The sequence below is a fragment of the Labrus bergylta genome, chromosome 19 (assembly GCF_963930695.1).
Source record: "Labrus bergylta chromosome 19, fLabBer1.1, whole genome shotgun sequence".
NCBI classification, from domain to species: Eukaryota; Metazoa; Chordata; class Actinopteri; order Labriformes; family Labridae; genus Labrus; species Labrus bergylta.
The window spans coordinates 17590493-17611108 of record NC_089213.1 but is presented as its reverse complement, the minus strand read 5'-3'; the positions used below and the strand labels follow the sequence as shown (position 1 = coordinate 17611108).

Genomic DNA, 20616 nt, shown 5'->3' with positions numbered 1-20616 from the left:
GTGACTTGTTGTTGGCCCCATAGGGCCTCTTCATGGTGGGGTGTAACATTTCCGAACCAAAAATAGTGCCTGTATGGGATTGCCAAGCCAGAGGGATCGCAAAGACACAAAATGAAGTCCGACTTCTTTGTTTTCCCAGCATGCTCTTTATAAATAATCTCTCAACCCTGAATTATTGACAAGAGTGTTGGCCAGGAAACTGATGCTGAAATCATTAGAGATTGTTACAGAATAATGTTTGGGGAAAAAAAAGTTTTCTCTGATGTGGTCGGAAAAGATTTTCTTCTTCAAAATGTCATTAAATCATTATCAAACACAAAATGAAAACAACTTTTTATTTTTCATGTAAGGGCTACAAATTGTCCATTTTCATCTTAATTCTTTCATCTTACTCTGATTTATGTTGCTCAGGAAATAAAGAGCAACAACAAATAGGCTTTTTATATGTGTATTCTTTTTCTAAATAGCTTTTATACAAAAAAAAGAACACTGATCAGTTTTGCTTTTACAAAATGCATGTTTTTTGTTTTTTTTGTGATTCCAGTCCGAGCCGAGGGGGGAGAGGGAGACAAACATGGGAAGGTTACAAAAATAAGTGTTGGTAATTCACAGTGCAAAAAATCTATTATATACAAGGTGCCAGCTTGCATTTACATCAGAATAAAGTCACAAAATGTACAGAAGCCTTTTGCAAACTCAAAGATTTAAAAATGTGTCTTAGAGTGTGCACCACATCAAACCAATGTTCTAAAGATAACGAGGAAGGTGATATTTCATTTTTAAAATAAATAATACGGTATATGCTACTTTAAAATGACACACGAGTAAATGTGTAGTATAAAATCTTCTCTGCCATCTTGGGATGATCATGTGATTCTCTTGTATTGATTGTCAATCTCTGTTACTTTCTTTGACCTTGCTCACGACAAACATTCATTTAAAAAAAAAAAAACTAAAAAAAAAAAACTAAAGGTGTTTTCAGACCAAACAGTTCTGGGGACTTTTTGAAACAGAACTATCCTCTAGAGAGTTCCCTGAGACCTTCACACCACCCAGACCTTTTCTCTTGTCTGCCTTTGCACCGCCATGGTACCCTCTCTGTAGCAGTAGCTAAAAGGTTCCTCTAAACCGGGTTCTAGGAACTAAAATAGTTCATAGTTCCTGTGGTGCAGAATCACTTAAAAATAAAGGGAGGGTTCCAACAGTTCCTGGAACTATGAAAAAGTTGTCCGTGAATTTAAGATGCTAATCTAAAATAAGACTGACTGCTTTGAAGCTATGAGAGCTTTGTCTGTGACCAAGAAAACTAGATCGATATAATTATATTCACCAAACAGGCCAGTTTAAAGTGATCACCTTAATGTTGTTCACGTGCTTTATAAATGTGGAGCTTGTTACATCCCATGTTTCTATTATTTAGAATCCTTTGCATCTGATGATATATTGATTATAAGTAAAAATATTTCTTCTTTCTGGCTCGTTATAAAGACTATTTTGTGTTACTTGATGTGCAAATTAAGTCTTAGCTTCGCTCTTTACTGTAGGTCCATAGAAAAATACTTCATTATAACCTCCTGACATCTTATATGCCTCACACGACTCTTGACAAAAGATACACCTGTTGACAGTGACGAGAAAATGTAAAAACCCTCACATAGATGATGACAGGACATTGGACATTAATTACACATTAGCAGAAGTGTAAAAAAAAATGTCATTCTAGGGAACCAGATAATGTTTGAGAATAATTCTGATGACAATAATGGATGCTTTATATCTTAGATAGTTTTTTGCTAACGCCATTAAAATAAAAAAAATAAGCCGTGAATTTATCAAGATGTCTGTATATCTCAACTATCTGATCTAATCCAGTCTATCATATCTTCTTCTTCTTTTTTCCATGAAGCTCCATCGTAGCCCCATTAACATTAATAATGCAAAACTGTTTCATTGCTCGACATGTTCCGAAAATAACATGCACATATGAAACAAAACAATACCAATTTCCAAACTCTGCCATAGACAACATAACTGAAATAATGAACCTAGAAAAAAAAAAAGCCCCAGACGCACAATGCAGTCATATTTGAGTGTTTCCTTAAAATGCATCAGCTGGATCATTTAGAGAATGACTTTGCCTTCAATATAACAAGATGCTTTTGACAGACTGAAATGAATTCTGATGCCTCTAATATGACCTAGATAAGAAACGACACCATCAGGAATGAGATTCATTATTTTTATATAGTTATCTTAATGGCTGAAACTGCTGCAGCAGGCTGGTTTCATATAAAGAGATTAACTGCATTCAGTCGAAAACAGCCTTAGCAGAAATTCTCCATGAGGGATACATTAGACTTTTAACAGAAAGCAGGATGAGATTGCACATGTATAGCTAATTATCAGAACATCAAGAGATATAAGGTACTGTTTCGACAAACTTAGACTGTCAAAGTTTCTGACAGGAGCTTTTTTACTAAAAAATGTATTTCTTTCTAAGAAAAGAACTGGCTTGTTTAAGAAGGCAAAAGAAAAGGATGGGAGAGTATAAAGAAATGAGAGGTGGAGAAATGCCATAGTTAAAACGCTTATAGTGGGACTTTTGATCAATTAAAGCTCCTTAAAGCACCTGTATGGAGCTTTAATTTTGTGATGATTTTGTTCTTTAAAAGTTGTGTTTTCTTATGAACAATCTCATCCATCTCTCTTTTACTAGTCAAACGTATCACTCTGTGACTTAGGGTTACATTGAAACCTTGGTTCTCTGATTGAAGCAACTACTCTCCACCCTGTGACATCACATGTATGTGATCATATCCTGTACATGTGATGTAACGGGGTGGAAAGATAGTCTCAAGATGATAGAGAACCCTCATAGGAGAAAATGTAAAACAAAATGTTGTTATCAATCACATTCTCTGACAGGGACCCGGTGGCAGAGTTACAGCCACTCTTCACTCTTCTTCTTGACACTCTTGTTTGCTTTTGGAGGTCATAAAGACACATTATTATAATAACAGACTGTTACACATACATCGTTAATCAGGGAGAGACTTCTGTTTATAGAGGTCAACAGACAAATCACAGCAGACTGAGCCAGAGGCCTTATTGGCTAAACTATCAAAGATAATACATGTTCTTCCTTTGCAGAATTTAAATTTTGAACACCTTTTGGGTCAAAGAGTTTTAGCCAAGTGCAAAAAAATTGTTTGTTTTCAAGCATTTGTCTATGTACTTGATGCAAATTATTTTGGCCTTTTGTCTTTATTCATACTTAAATGCACCGTTTGCCATCCTGGCTGTCATTTTTGAGAAAACTTTTTATGAAATGTAAGTGTCGTTATTACTGATTTTTTTCAGTTGAAATGTTATGAATGTGATGCTCTCTCATCATTTCATCATCAGTAAGCCTTCCCTCTGCGCTTGATGTTCATTCATTTAAAATGCTACACTCCATGAATAAATATGTATAAAGGACAGAATATAAATCTTAAAAACAGACAAAAAAGAAGATGGATTAAAAGGCATCATAACAAAAAGAGGATCGTGAATAAAATCCGACAGCGCAGCTTGAACAGTTAAGAGAAAGCTGCTAGTTCTCGAGGATCATTGACATGTCTGATGGCATACACAGTGAAACAACTCTTGCGGCCGCTCAACCTCAAAATGTGTTTTTTTTGTTCATAAATCGTTTTGTGCATGTAGCTTCTTTTTTGCTTCTCAGCCCTGTGATTTCGGCATTGGCACAAATACAGCAACTACAAAGCAATCAGGAGTGCAGCATCACAGGACACACACACAGCACGTACTGAGGACTTGGCCAGAATAAAATATGAATAGAAAACAAAAATAAAAACCTTTAGAAAACATTTTAAAACAGTTTTCAACTAAACGGTGAACATACACTATATACACAATTCCAGAGCGTTAAGAAAAGAGGATCACCTCTATCATGGCACATACGATCAGGTTTGTGAAATCTGTTGATGTGTTTGTGTGTGTGTTACACCCCTACACAGCTTTGACCAACATACACCCTTTGGTATAGGTGAGCTTAGGAAGGATTGCTTCTTCTTCTTCACCCTTAAAATCAGCATCATGACGCCATTCAAATCCTTATTCACCATCCCTGTCACATTCAACAATATCATTTCCAAGCAGGAAACATCATTAACCTTGCTGTCAACACAGTCTCACTTGTTTATCCAGTCTCCACACCCGCACAAAACCTCAGTTGTCACAGTTTAGCAGCTTTAGGAAGTGACACATGTCGAAAGCAGCTCTGGTCTCATGCCACAAGTTCTTGACATCAAAGTTTTTTTGTTTTTTTTTCGAAAAAAAGCAGCTGCAACAGTCATGATAAGTTACATGAAGAGTCAGCCTCATAGCAAGTCCATCTCCATCCTGTGACCTCTTTATTCCCAAACTTGTATCATCGTCATGGAAAACCATGCCCCTGTCAGCCTCTGAACTTTTTCCCGACGAGATTTACTCTAAGTCTCCGATGCTCTGTTGCTCCTCTTCGGCTGTTCCTACACTCTTTATCCCCCAACGGGCCTCAGCAGCTCAAGCGTACGTCTCCCCCGATTTCAGTGCCACCAGTTCAGGGTCATCCATGTGGCGCCCATTCAAGTGTTCGCTGTTACAGTCATGGTGATACATGAAAGCGGGCACCTCAGTGATGGAGGTGGCTGTGTAGGACGTGGAGCGCATTGAGCAGTGGTCCTTTCGTCTCTGACCCCACTGGGTTTTGTACTGCATCCACTGTCTCTTTAACGCCGACTGCACCTAGACAACATTAAAAAAAAGAAAACGTTAAAGACATGCACCATTATCAGGATGACAATCTATGACTTCGAATCCCATTCGAAGGCAATGCTTTAAGCCTTACATTTGTAAGACAGGGGAAGAAAGCTAGCATTATGTCCTTCTCAATCTCCTATACCCTGATAACATCGGGACAATTTAGCCTCAGGGAACAATGGTCAGGTTTTGAAGGCTGCTAATGTAGCCAGCAAGTTACTTTACCAATGTTTAATCTAAATCAATTTTTTTTTTGTGTGGATATAAATAGAAAGATAAGTTTTCATTAGATAGTTACCAGGGGGTTCCAAGATTGCATTTGGACTGAAACCAGAACACTTCCAAACTCTGAAATCAAGACTCAACCTGTCAGAGCCGTCGACCACCACACATCTGTTTAAACAGGCTTGCTAGTAGCACTGAACTCCTCACCTAACCTCAGCTTGTACAGCGTAACTGACTCGACATGTCGATTGAGGTCGCTGCTACATTGCTGTGACTGGTTGGATTTAGATGTTATCAAATTTGACTGGTGGATCCACTATTATTGGCAGCTTATAACCCTGGAGTGCGGGGGAGGGGCATCTGTTTTTTATGTTGAATTGAAGTGGAAAGAGGCTTTTAAAATGCATTTATTGTCGTTGGATATTTCCGACAGTCTGTGAACCTTTTAGGGAATTATTAAAGACCGGACCGCAAGCTATCGGTAGCTTAGGAGTAACCTGTTGCAGACCTGTTGTTAAAAGAACACTTCTTTTTAAAGTGGGTGACGGTGGCTCAGTTGGTAGAGTCGTTGCCTCTTGACTGAAAGGTTGAGGGTTTGATCCCCAACTGAGCAACATGTCTGATGTGTCCTTGGGCAAGACACACCCTGCATTTTTCCCACTACTACTGTGGCGGTGCATGAATGGATTAGTGTTGTACCTACTCTATGATGTATGTCACTTTAGATAAAAGTGTCTGCTAAGTGAATTGTAAAAGGCAGAACCCATGAGAAGAACCAGCCTCACGTTAAACAGCCACGTTGCCTGCCTTGTGTAGTATAATCACTGTTCAAGTTTGGTCCACACGACCACAGCTCATTAGTATCATCTTGAGCTTTGATTGGGAGTGTTTTTCAGTTCTCTGTGTGACACATCCCAAACACTTCTTCGAACACTTGCCTGTTTTGCTTTGACCACAAAATGATTCTGCCAGACGTCTGAATTTACATGCAAATCATAAGCGGCCATGGAGCAGTGTGAGTGAGGCAGAGCCATGTAAACACCATCTTGTGACAACATCAACCCATGCAACTGAGCTCTTCAGTGATGCGAGTGTAATTGCTGAAGCATATGGGGCTGCCTCATATTTCTATCACAATAACAGATGCCAGTTAGGAAATGCAAACATCACAGTCACATTTCTTGATATGAGGCCAAGTTGTGCATGTGGCCAGATCATCACTTTATAAAGGGAGGAAGGCTTTAGTCTATATTGAATTATATGAATAATGATCTCTTATATCTGCCAATCTACAAATGCTCAACACCAATATGCCTAAAGTTTGAGGATTATGATTGATTCAGTTATACAAGCAGCAGATTTACATGCATCCAACTTATTTAGTTATTTAGTCTAAACATCCACTTTTTGAATAAAATAACCACATTCCAACTTCAATCCATTACATTTTTAAATGCCTGAGAAATAGGACAAACTGCAAGTGTTTCCCCAAACAAAAATTACTTCCTCATTCTCCTGTAAGATGTAATACCCTTTTTGAAGTTTAGATTTCAGAGCAACAACAACAAACTTTTCACCCTCCGGAAGCCTGAATGCCAGAGAGACCTCACTGTTCCAAATATTACACTCACTCGCTTACTTCACCTACATTGATACGAATTAATAAAAGAAAAGCAAGTCATCTTGGCTGCCTCCAGATTCAATATTTAACCACATCTCAGGATGCAGTATTCATAGCCAAATCATTGATACTAAAATATTCTTATACCTTTCTATTTAGATTCCAGAATTACCATACAGTGTGTATAAGACACACTTTTATTGGTTTTTGTCATCTAAAAAGTTGTCTGGTTCCTTTTTACTGTTGTGCCAATATAAAAGTATAAATAAAATAACATGTGCCATCATGACTGCAAATGCAGCCCCCACCATCACCCCCTGAACGTGATAATTCTATATCTGTGATTTGTTCTTCTCCTGCAGCTGTGCCTTAATGACTTTGTTTATGCTCTACAAAAAAATACTCACAACTGAAATGGTCAGAGCCTAAAGGTAGCAATTTAAAAAAAAAGAAAAGATATACATATACTGTATCGTTCCTATATAAAAATGTTTAACCCTCAATATTCATCTTTATATTATAAAGTCAATTGTCATAAGGACAATTTCTTTCATGGGAAAAACAAACATGTTTGTCACTAAGTTTGGGCGCAGGAGAAACATACCGCTCAATACAAATCAAACGCAACACACAAGACTGACAGCAATCAATTCACAACAAGTGGAGTATTACAATACCAGAAAAATACACAAGATCCCCAGAAGCCATAGTTTATTTTCCCTGGTTCATACAGTATTTTTGGTAGGTTTTTGTTGGATTGATAAAAGGGCTTTCTGTTGAGTCTTGTTTTTGTTTTATTTGGAGAATGCAGGAGAAGAGGAAAGAAATACATAGAAAATTGTCGAACGACCAAGACAGACCCACATTTTTAAAATGCTTCTTTGACCACTATAAATGATCTAAAAACAACTGGATTCATGTAGATTCTTTTGCAACATTTTTTTCAACCTTGCTTGATTCAAACTGATTATTTAAATGTCGGCAACTCATTTTCTGTTGGACTGATCAACTGGACTCTGTAAATCCTCTTTGAACGATTCTTTAAACTATAGAACATGTGTTTGAAGAAAGTTCTGATAACAGAATCTGGATCTACAGTCCTCTGCCAGTGCAATGTCAACCATTTAGTCCTGTAACACCTTAGTACCACTGTAATTACTGCATACATTAACACACAATAAACCAATTATCTAAAATATGACACTAATTGTTATAATGAGACAAAAGAGCAGCCAGGGCTTAAAGCCTCCATTTAATACGTCACATATACAACATGGAAGCTGTTTGTTCAGCTGACCTTATTTAACAATAGCACCATTGAACAAACAAGGCAGGTCTGTGCAGTTTGGCCTTGAAATAGAAAACAAAACAAAAAACAGTATTGAAACTAGCCCCAGAAACCCATGTCCTGATTAGAGGAGCTAAATTGGTCATTATGAGGATGAAGCGAAAAAAAACCCTCACATTCTTGAAAATAGTCTTCTTGTCTGTTGACCCTGAATCTCCCAAACAGTGGCCTCATCCTGTAAACATACACTCTACTCATTGTCGAAACTGCGACTGTTTACATCATTCTGGCGGATGTTCTCTGACCTGTTGATGAATGAGCTAATAGGTGACCTATATTTTTCAGCTGAATGTATGTTGCGTTCTTAGTTTTGCATTTCTGCCCTGTTTCCTCTCATACAAATACAAAATTACAGGATACAGAATTTAATCAGACATTTTATCTTAAGACAAATAATTTTCTTGATGTTTTAAACACAAAGTATTTTGTAATAATACTATATATATATATATTATATATATAGTATTTTATTTTATTTGTGGCAGCAGCTCAGTCTCTGGTCTTGGGTTGGGAACCAGAGGGTCTAAGGTTCAAGTCCCAGTATGGACCAGAATACTGAAATGGTCCGGTTGCTGGAGAGGTGCCAGTTCATTTCAAGAGAATTGCCAAGGTGCACTTGGGCAAGGCATCGAACCCCAACAGGTCAGTGGTGCACTCTATGGGTCTTTTCACTGTTAATATTTATTTCTTATTTTTCTACTTTGTGAAATCTCAATTCATCAACAAAAAATACACTTTTGCTGCTCTGATGTTCAACAATATTATCTTTGTCTTTGCATTAATTTAGGACACCCTGTTCTATGAAATTACAATAAATGAACTGAAATTATAAATTACAATAAACAATGTAGGCTCAATCTAATAGCTTTGTTATAAGTCTACAATAATATAACTAAAGAAGAAGAATAATCTAGGCTACATAAATATTTTTACAGAATGCATTAGCTACAAAAAAAGCCGTTCCCGCAAGATGCCGCTGAGTAACCATGGTAACATACAGTTCCTGTTTCCACCTGAGAGAGGGAAGTTTTTTCCCAAAGCCTGCTGCTGTATTTCTACCCTACACCTTGGTGAAGGAGACTTCACTCAGCTGCGAGTGTGACTTCTAAGGGAGTACACTCCGTCACGGAGGGGCAGGGTGTAGGGGTTGGTTTGAAAAAGTGTCTACGAGCTTCTATGCCATCTCTCCATTAATACATATCCATAGGTCCTGTTTGTGCATGTGTGTATTTCAGTCCTATGTTTGTGAGTAGCATGCCTCAATATTAGAATGTTTACTTGAATCTTCCCTTAAGGAATAAATGAGGAAAAAAAGAGGGTAAAAAAAGTCTAATTTCACAATAAATATGTGGCATTCTGAAGACCAAATCTAACTATCTGCTCTAAAAAGGTCTAATTTAACACTTTATAATCACATTTTGTTGCTTTTTTATTTGTCACACAAGAGCCTCAACAGCAACATTAACCCCAGATTTTAGCTTTAAGAATGATAAAAGCTCACTCTTTCTGAGAAGTGTTTGAACCACGTTAAGGATGCACGCGGCGAGAAAGCTGCAGACAGACGTAGAACGGCTGACAGGAGGGAACTTGAAAGGAGAGTCAATTTCCAGCTGCTTGGAAACCTTACAGTCATTTATAAACAGCGTCTTACTCCTCACCTGACATGACCCTTCAGCTGCAGAGCTCTACTGCTCTCCGAAGAGACAACCTGAGCATATCTTTATAAAGTGTTACAATTGGACTAATGACAGATGCAGCTTCTTGATATTCTATCAAGTTAAGATGTCAGAAGTCAGAGATCTACCTTGGCAAAAACAACATTTAAAAATGTAATGACTGATCGAGTTAATGTCATAAGCAATGGGCAGTTTTATTGCTCTGTGACTGAGCAGCTCCCAGAGCAACATCTGCAGGTTGACCTTTATGGAAATGCAATCACCCTGTCAAATATGCACAATTACTATGTCACACACAGCACAAAGAATTCTAAAGGAATATTTTCATTTTGAAAAATATTCACTATTTTCCTGAGAGAAAAGATAACAGGAGTTACTCTAGTCCTATGGCTGTCTGTCAAAGCAATAATATGTAACTTTTCCATCTTAAAATAGTAGCTTCAAAGTCGATGAAATACTGCAACTTTCCACAGTGAGAAGTGTTATCCTTAGACTTATGCTAAGCTAAGCTAAGCTAAGTCTCTCCTGGATCTGGTTTCATATATAGCTTTCGCACATGAGAGTGGCAAAAAATCTTCTCATCTAACTCATGGAAAAATAAGCAAAGTGTTGAGTTGCGTAACTACATGATCAGAGCTTACCTCTCCATTGAAGAAGCAGAATATTGTTGCCACCAGCAATCCCTTAAAATGCAAAAGAATACAAATTAGCATCTCACAGTAAGAAAGGAAAACACGTTCATAATAAAACACATGAACTTTCACCTCCACTCGATATAAAAACCACGGGATATAAACATCCACCCCCACCCACTCACTGGCAGCGAATATTTCCTGCTGCTTTCACAAATCAGCACTTTTTGAGGAGAGATATTACTAGAGTGCTGGCAAGAAAAAGTATTGATAATGTTCTGCTGAAAAAATGAAGGCCATTTCCATTCCGAAAAGGAGGAGAAATTATAAAGAGGTCAGAGCATATGTGAAAGGGGCTACAGTAAGTGTGCTTTTTCTTAAGGAAAAAAATAAATAAACAACAGCTTGTCGTTGATTAAGTGCCTAACTGGTAGTGAAAGTTAATAGAGTGCCTAACTGGTTCTTTAAGGGGGAATCATCAGCGTATCACATCAATCAATCCCAACAATAATGAGGCAGAAAATGAGACCTTTCAAGCATGCAAAACATCTACATCTGGAGCCTGGCAGGAACAAAACTACTATTAACTCCATCCAAGATCAAGTTTGGATACATGACGAGAGCTGGGTAGTAAAATAATATAACGTATAACAATACTTTTCAGATCACAGTGTTTATGGATTTTGTACCCTTCAAATACTTCCAACCCACAGGGGCAGTGAAGCAACAGCTACTGAGCTTTTTAATTCACTGCTGCATTACCCTTGAACTGAGCTCCCCTGGTACTTTTAATGGAAATTCTGATTAAAGCAGTGCCCTGCTGTCAGCTCGGTGCCTACCTGGTAGTGCATGAGTATGTGCATGATGTATTCATAGACCTCCCCAGCTAGCCGGTTCTCTGGCCTCCAGGGGAAAATGACAAACTGTATTCCTAGCAGGGGCACCAGGATCAGCGTGGCTCTCACCGCCTTCATGTACATGTTGGACTCTGCTCGATGGGTGTCTCTCAGCTTGGTCACCAACACTCTTATAATATTTAGTAAGAAGAAAAGATTCACCTGGAGGAAGAAGAAATTACATAGAAAAGGAAAAATAAATCCAGATATGTTTCTTGTCTTAAATATTATAAGAACTAAAAGTCCTAAAAAAAATACCAAACACATAATTATGTTTTTTACATCAATATCCAGGTATGCCTTTTATATTATTCTAAAACAGGGGTACTTACAAGAAGGGCTGCCACTATGGGACCATGGACCGCGTAGAGCAGATGGGTTTCTACACTCATCCAACAGCTACAGAGGGAAAAGCAGATCAGTCAGTGCTGTCTGCTGCCCAAAATACACACACACATCCAAAAGCACACACGTGTAGGTATCTGCACACTCTCCCTCTCAGCCACACACAGGCGAGCACATATGTAAACACCTCCTGTTTATTTGCAGAAGTTTCTGGAACATTACTCACTTGTCATCGAAGTACTTTTTCCTTGCCACGGCGTGGATGGATGCAGGCACAAGCGGAAAACCTTGGACAGGGAAAAAGATGGCGGCCATATGAGGTCTTGAGTGAATTTGGGAGAATCCATTTGTCATTTACGCATCAGTAAAATGTGTGGTTAGCTTGGTCGGTTGTTTCCTGCTCGTATAAATGACTGCTTCACAAATATATTCTTGGAAAGGCAGAAATATAGTGGATCAACTCGGACATCCTTACTTCTACTAACATTTCTTTGAGGATTTCATAGGCCAAACCCTTAAATCAAAACCATATGGTTGGTGTAATGGTTAATTTAACATTGTTTCTTATAAAACTCACACACACACACACAGAGGTCTGGAAATAATCACAGGAAACCATGTTCAGTCTTACTCAGACACCATTGAGACCCTGCAGAATATCAACCACAGGAGATCGTGATTGGCCATCCTCCAGAAACAAACAGCAGAATAGGCCTGAAGGTTATCCTCCAGGTTTTAATGATGGCCTACATTTACTTTCGTTACCTACTTGACTGACACACTGCACCAATTATTTGTGTCCTCTACAGGGTGAAAAACAGGACAGCTTGAGAACTAAGCGACGGGAGTGCCAATAAAGCTGTCATCATGTCCATGGCGACAAACTGTATGAGGATCTGGTGGTTACTTGTAAATTTCCGCTTTTGGATTGTGTCCTGTGCTGTGAGTTGCCTTTTTGAGATGTTTTTTTAAAAAAAAAGCTGTGCTTTAGTCTAGAGGGAGCATAAAGTATGGGTCTTGAGAGGAAAATAAATTCAGTGAATTGGGTTTCAAACTAATGCAGATGGACTTACCCCAGCCAAGGAGGTAATACCAGTGCAGATGCTGCTCCTCTGCAAACACAGCCACCACAATGAGCGTGTGCAGGTAGATCCCTTCACATAGCATCCAGAAGTAGTTGCAGCCCAGCATGTACATGTGGAAGAAGTGTAGCACCTTACACCCAACCTGCAGAGAAAGCCACACAGGAATGTGACTACGTTTATTATCAGTTTTTTTCCTGCTTTGTACTTCTTGTACAAAAATGAAATCTATGACAAGTATTCAATTGAGATACTACTGACATCATCACAGTGGGTTATAAAACAGTTTGAGTGGATGTTTCTGCGCGAGTGACATGAAATCATCAGTACGTATTACCCTTATTTACAGAGAGGGTACTATTCATTAACCCCCTCTGAAGGTGGACTGAGATGGAAGTGATGTTTTTCTTTGTAGTTGGAGTTTTCTTTGATTACATTTGTCTTGCTTTGCAGAAGAAAATGAGAAGCTCTGCAAGTGCAATCAATGCCTTAGCCTACGCTGTGCAGATGTATTCGCATCCAGCACACTGTGACAACATGTCTCATTAAGTATCTATTCTCTCTGGTTTAGTCATCACCATCATTTTTTGAAAGACATGCTTTGATGGTAATTTTCACGTCAGTCTTATCTCAACACAATCTACTAATGCTGTAATTATTACTGAGAAACATAAGTATGCGCAGTAAGCTGTAATTCTCCTTATGTCTTTAACACGCTCACTCTATACACCACCATATGTAAATTCAGAAAGTCGGAATTCCTCTCTTAAAAAGACAGTTTCTTCCAAAAAAAAAGTAGGAAAAAAATTTCATGGCTGAGGAATTTGTGAGAGTTATTTTTCATGGCCACCACATGTGGAGTGTTTGGACATTTCTGCTTATTTTGAGAGTTCTTCAGCAAACAACATCAGCTGTGTTGGCTGCTGCTCTCCTTTGTCCATTTCTGGATAATTCAGCTCCATTTAAAGCAAATAACTCGGAAAATGGCAAAACTAAGTCAAACATTGATCCGACAAAATTATGAAAAATGTAAGCTTCAATACATCAACCTCTCTCATAGCATACCACAGGACCTGAGGGCCAGTTTAGGATGAAATGACAAAGAGCATTAAAGCAGAGGGTAAAATTCCATGAAAATCTAATAATTTCATGATCAGTCAAAAATTTACCAATTTAAATTTAGTAGTATACCTAAACTTTTCCTTGTACCGTTACTCTGCAAGATATTTTTTTTTCCGGATCTAAATGTCACTGCACATAAGTTTATAGCAAAAGCTTGAAAACATACGAAACATATGTGGCCCCCTCAAGGCTTTTGATTTTGTTAATCACATTGTATTAAATAAGCTTTTTTCACGTCATTAATGTTGTTGCAGAGGTTTTAAAATCATTAATATAAATGTCTGACATGATTCAATTTTAGTCCTCTTGGTATTCATCCTATAAATTTCAATTTCAACCTGAACATTATGATGTAGTTTATACAGACATTTGCATTTGCTTGGTGGTGGTGGGAATGAGCAAGAGCGCAGTAGTGAGGGATTGCCAATTGGAATGAGGTTTTTTCAGGTGATTGTGGATAATGCCACATTTCAATGAGCATCAGCACAGCGTGAGTTGTCTGCCTGAAGTAGCTCGCAGGCGTCGCCCCATTTGTTTTTACAATGACAATACCATCAGAATCAGAATGATATTTCTTTTTTTATTGCCAAATACATTTACACATACGAGGAATTTGACTTTATGTTTTGGTGCAAAACAATTAGCTAAGGACTAAAGCAAAAATAGTAAAACACTATATAAAACATCAGTGCTCCTTCTGACAACTTAAATATAAAAATATAAAAAGCAATTCAAAATATCTTGTCTACAATCATCTTTTCCTCAAACTGGACTTCATTTTGCCTCTATTATTAATTACATCCTGTGCTAAACTCAACTTCTAAGTATATCAAGGGAAGAAACACTTGATCTTCCTATATCCATTCCCTAAATGGAAATGGATCAATTGTTCTACAAAACTCATGGAAAAACCTCAGTGCTATTTGATTTATTTCTCATTGTATCTATCATACTCTAAAAGACCCTCTCAGAGTCATGAATATGACATTTTTTAAATATTCTCGTCAGGGTCTCTGGTTCCCAGTCCTGTTTAAAAAGTGCACGTGTGAGGCCTCAGTATTATTCATATATGCTGGCATTACTATGAACTGCTCCTCTCAGGACTCTTCCCAGCTAAAACACAGAACAGTTATTCACCGCTAAGCTGTAATCCATGTGTGGTGCCTCTCCCTCTCTTTTCTACATTCCCCTTCACTAGAGGAATCTCCTCCATCACAGACATGGACTTGTATCAATGCGTGGAGTCAGGTCATTCACCGTTCGGTCATTTAAAACTGATGTATGTGTTTGAATAAAGTTCCCTACAAACTTCTGGTTAACAAATCAAGCTGCCGTAGATCATGTAAATGTTTCTCATGTTTTCACCATCCTCCCGGGTTTGACACAAGTTTTGAGGATTCACTCCCCCACAATGCTGGCAAACCAAACCAGACAGTGTGTCACCACACAAGAGAGATTAAAATGGGCTTGTTTTCTCTGTGTGAGCAAACCTCCACCACAATCCACCATTCCCAAATCACCAGTGCAGAAAAGAGGCTCATAAGTCTCACTTTGGCAGCGGTAAATTTCAATCAGGTTTCCCAACAGACACGCGTGAATCCTAACCAATGGTGCTTGTGATTTCTTGTTCTGCCTCCTCTTGTAACCGGTGCTATGGTAAACAATTTTGTTTTTGACATGTTGAAGCTAGTTAACTCAAACTGACCACTGAAAATATCAAGGAGAGCCTAAAAAACTGCACAAAAAAACAATATATTAATATATTTCATGTCATTCCTGGGTGCAACTTGGAGACAGTGAGAAATGGGGTGTGAATTAAGACATCAGACAGGGTGAGACACACAGATATGTGAATGCATGACAAGGAGCAGCAGCAGGACGCAGAATCAGTCCCATAACTGAGACACCGCCAATGTTTCTTTTATGTTTTTCAAATGTAGGTGATAATCTGACACTGTTTTTTTGTTTTTGGCTTTTGGCCTTTATTTGACAGTACAGTGGATAGAGTAGGAAACTAGGGAGAGATAGTGGGGAACGACACGCTGGAAAGGAGCCACAGGCCAGACCCAACCAGAGGCCATCCTCCACATGGGATGTGAAATAACCGCCCCAACACTGTTTTTTTTTTTTTTAATTAATTTAAAAAGCCTGATTAGCCTGATTAGTTTAATTCGATTCTACACAAAAGTAAAGAGCTCTCATTTTGTAGAGTTGTCATACTAAACAATACAAAAATGTAATAGGCAGGAGGCACTGAGTTGACAGGCTTTTTTAAAAACTTTTATTTCCAAAAGGAGCGGTTCTTGAAAAGTAGCACATGAATTTATGCTAAATTATAGAAGTGAGGCATTCCTATGAGACAGATTTATCATCCCTACCAGAGCAGTGCTCCTCATTTCAAAGAATTTACATAATGCATTCAGTGTGGCTCCAAAACTCTGTCAGAAATACGTGGAACAGAGAGAAGACCCGTTTGTTGATGACAAGATATGACATGAAATACTAATTAGGAAATACCTACAAGTCTGTTGTTTTTTTATTTTATTTTTTTATAAAAACTGTTGAATAAAAAAATTCAGATTTGTTTTCACTTCCACACTTGCCTGAGCTTGCAGGGCAAATGAATGTTAAAAGTCCATCCACATGTTTCAACCTTACATTTGTGTTGGGCTTAACATAAATCAGGAATACATTTGTATCTCATTTGAAGAAAATGGAAGTATTCCTCCTCCTAACAATGAATTCTGCTGAATAGTGTACTTAGCATGTTATCATCTGGCTCTAGAGATGTATGACCATCGGTCTGCCCGTCCATTACTTTGACCCAGATATAAATATCTCGACAAACTTTAAAACACAAAAATGTATTTAGACATTCATGTCACAATTGCCACCTGTGTGAGAATCGTCAGCCTTAACATGTTGGAAGGATTTTGTGTAGCTTGTGCTGGGGCAATTTATTGTAAATGTCCCAAGCTAGATTGGTTCCAGAGGAGTGTGAGTCAAAGAATGTAAATTAACCTATAAGGAGGAGCTGCAGCAACTCCCAAAGAGAGAAATCAGTGCCAAACCTGAGATAAAATACAACTCTGTGAGCGCCTCTCTGCCTGGGCCTTGGCCCCATTGGGCTTGCCTAAGCACATTGCAGAAGAAAAACATGGAGCTGCCGCAATTTACGTCCACCACATTTAAGTAAAGTCTGAGGAAGTTAGGAAAAAATTAGCTTGAAGCTGCAGCCTTCTGTGACCCACTTAGGACAGGAACCGTAGATGATTGATGGCATCGTGGGTTAGTCAGCAGGCAAAGGGTGGACCTGGGCATACTAACGCCCAGCATACAGACTGGTCCCTTAAACATGGAAAATAATCTCTCTCTATTATATTTGGTCAAAACAGTTTCTGTAGTGTTTTGTTGAAATTAGCACATGCTATCATGCTAATTTGTGAACTTGTAAGCACAGTTACTTCATGGCTATTGTCAGAGTGATGCTAACAGGTCTTCACTCTTGGTCTTATTTCTCCTATAAGACAGCTTTGTGCTTAGTCGTCCACACCAGGGATGTTAAGCATTGTTTACAGTGTTAAATAAATTATCCACAGAGGCTTCACTTACAGGGTTTCTGCCCACCACTTCAGGATTATTGACCACTGCTACGAGGTAGATGATGGTGAGCGCTGAATTGAGCACATAGGAGCAGAAGAGGTTCTTGTGCAGCGTGATCCTTTGGCAGCTCAGACTCCTGTGTGAAGACAGATCACATTATTGATACCTTTGCATACCAGGGCTTATGTGATTACCACAAAATAATTCCACCTGGGACTACAAGCGTGGAATTAATTTAAGGTCACACCAAAATATCACATTGAAAATGAGAAACAGTTGCCTCTCCTGATGAAATAACCAGGACTAAAAAAAATGTGCACTCTAAAAGTTTAATGAGGTTGTCAGATGTTGCTCCAGTCTGTAAAATATCCAATAATTGAGATCTTTCATCTCAGGCAAATTTTCGCAGTTTGTAAAATAATCCCTGGGATCAATGCGCTGGATTTGCTGCTAAATGCTCTCTTCTGTACATGCTGGACTCGCTGTTAAATAATGCATAATGGATCCTGAGGGTGCTTCCTCATTAACTTGACTGGCCACTCAGAATTAATAGCATAATGAAATGCTTGACAGACAGAATGAAAATAACTATAATAATCAAATTCATTACAAGGCAGTCATATCCAGTGGCTTTATTGTTAATGATGGGTGAAATAATGTACAGTATTTTTTCCAGGGCAGCGTTTAAATGTACTACTGCTCAAACTGTTTTCAGTGCTCACTGAAACCTTAGACCCATTTTACTTGTTTGCATATGTCCTGTTAATATGTCCTGTACAACTTTAGAAATGGTATCCTTGTACTGCTCATGGCCAATTTTAAGAGCGCTACATTTTATCAAGACAGTACAAAGGAATTTTATACGATTGTACATTTTAAGAGTCTGTTTTTGGGGCCATGGTTATCTGTGGGTGGAAAAAACAGACTCATTTAAGCTTTAAGAATATGCTGGAGCTTCTGACTGAATCTTTATGGGAACTCGGGTCAGAATGTCTGCAAACATTATCAGGTCGGACATGTTTTTCCACCGCGAGCTAGGGTATTTTTGTCTGGGAGTTCTGACAGTGTTTTGTCGAGAGTTGTAAATAACAGGGTAGTGCAGCTGTACACCATCACATACCACAGAAGGCTTCACATCTGGATCTTATAATTCAACATTAAGCCTCCAATATTTTAAGTGTTCAGCTATAAATATGGTTAGTCGCTGATAACACAACAAAAGAGAAAGAATATTTTCTACGCCAGTAAAATATCCAAAGCGTAATTTGTTATCACTTTGATCGTGTAAATTGTGAATATCCAGCTGAGTTTTTGTGTAGCTCAGCGAGGAGTCTGACTCTCAATGGGTCTTGGGGGTTTTGGCGATTATGCACCTGCCCTGAAGAAGGCCACTAGATTTACGAGTGTGCATAAAACTTAAGAGCAAACTGAGGGTAACTTACATGATCTGTGCTTGATAACAGCTGCGATTGGGAGGTCAACACTCTTCAAAATGTCAAATTTTACAACTGTAGCTTTCACAATCAACAGGCACAACATAGTAGTGTTTCCAAATATTGTAACGGAACATAAAATTAAATCTTTCCAATGGGCAATGGGTTTTCAGATTTCTCAAGTATCTGGCTAAGTAAAGTGGTATCGTTAAATTTTACGACAATGAAGTTCCTTCCTGCTTAAAGATTTTTTTAAAAAGTTCATACAATGTGAACACTATTGCTAACCTTTTCCTCTAAGGCTTCACCATTTCTAAATCTCACATACATAAACTGCATATTATACCTCCTTCACCCTTGTCCACTTTTTTTCCTTCCCTCATCTAATTGAATTTCCTTTGCAGTATCTCAATTAGCGAGGCACTTTTCTCCTCTGGGATTAAGCAGTATATTGGGATGAACAGCTTTAATGAGCGGTGCGCTCAGGTGCACACGTTTTTAATAAGAGCAAAGCACCAACGCTTCCATTGGACGTCACAGCGCTCCGGTTTTGAATCCTAAACGTCCATGAAACAAATGCACAATGAAGCCAAGTTGGCATGAAATTAGTGAAGTTAAGTTGTGTATGAATGACATTAATTCCAGCTGCTGAACTACTTAAAAGGCTGACAGATTGCATTGAAGTGGGATAGAAGACATAAAATGAGAATAGTAGCAGTTTACTGAATAAGTGTTGAATATTTATGCCCTCACACAGCTTCTCCAGGACAAGTAACATGAGTTGAAAGTGTTAAAGCACAGTTTTAAACTACTTTTTTTTACTATACTATAATTGTGACAGAAATATGAACACTCGTTTACATGGACATATTCTTCTGTCTGGCTCTAAGGCGGGTGAATAAAACTGTCATTCTGCTCTGCCAGTGCGGTCAGAGGCACAAAGAAGATTCTGCTGACTGTGAATAAGGCTGAGACCAAAGCGCTGTCTATGCTGAGTAATGAAATGGCTGGAGGACACTGTAGTGAAAGATCACCACCGTCTGTGCTCCTGTCAGACTTAATGATGACACTGACGACATGATTGAGCCTTTGAGGGCAAGGCCAGTACCGATTAATCATCCCAAACTGTATCAGTGCCTATTATGTTAAGCATTCACAAGCATTATAATGTACATAATTAACTTACAACACACTTAAACAGCTTAACTATCCTAAAATGTAAAAACCTTATATGAAGGGGAACAGCATCATATTGAATCCATTACCTGAAGTAGAAGAAGATGGCCAGAGAGATGAGCAGGGAGGCGATGGATAAAGCATGACCCACAATTGCCATGTAAAACAGGATGTACGCTGACTGTAAAAAACAACAACAGACAAACAGGATTAAGTGATAGAAGAATTCGGGTGTAGCACTACCTTGGTTTAAAAAAAAAAAAAAATCCAAGTTAAAGAGAAAGTGTCATTTTTTCATTATGTGAGCAAAACATAATTTTGTGTTTCTATCAAGGCTTGTAAATTTTCCCCAAAGCAAATGTTCCCTTCTAAACACTTGGCACTAAATGTTATGTTTTGGACAACCCTCAACAGGGACTTCCTTGATTCACACATGGTTTTGTAAGCCATCAGGGCATCAGATATATCACGTTATTTAATTTAAGCCTATTTTAAGCCTACTTTTGACTTTTGATGACAGATGAAGTTAGCACCATAAATGCTCATCAAAATGCAACTTAATCTTACACTGGGCTTTATAGAAAGGAAATAGCACCATTGTTTGATTGATTAGTTTATTCAATTGTCTCATCACTGTTCTTTTTCGCATAGCTG

General features: G+C 38.3%; 1 protein-coding gene across 3 annotated transcripts in view; it reads right to left on the bottom strand.

Moving 5' to 3' along the window:
- Nucleotides 1–321: 321 nt before the first annotated feature.
- Nucleotides 322–20616, bottom strand: part of calcr (calcitonin receptor) — a 63064-nt gene continuing 42769 nt past the window's right edge. For all 3 annotated transcript variants that reach the window (XM_020631701.3, XM_065948229.1, XM_065948228.1), the window contains 8 exons: nt 20052–20143; nt 17363–17489; nt 12620–12773; nt 11773–11833; nt 11534–11600; nt 11145–11363; nt 10315–10356; nt 322–4788 (listed from right to left, as the gene is read on the bottom strand). In XM_020631701.3, coding sequence (XP_020487357.2) covers nt 4567–4788; nt 10315–10356; nt 11145–11363; nt 11534–11600; nt 11773–11833; nt 12620–12773; nt 17363–17489; nt 20052–20143 — 984 coding nt within the window. In that variant the 3' untranslated portion in view covers nt 322–4566. The remainder of the gene's footprint in view (nt 4789–10314; nt 10357–11144; nt 11364–11533; nt 11601–11772; nt 11834–12619; nt 12774–17362; nt 17490–20051; nt 20144–20616) is intronic.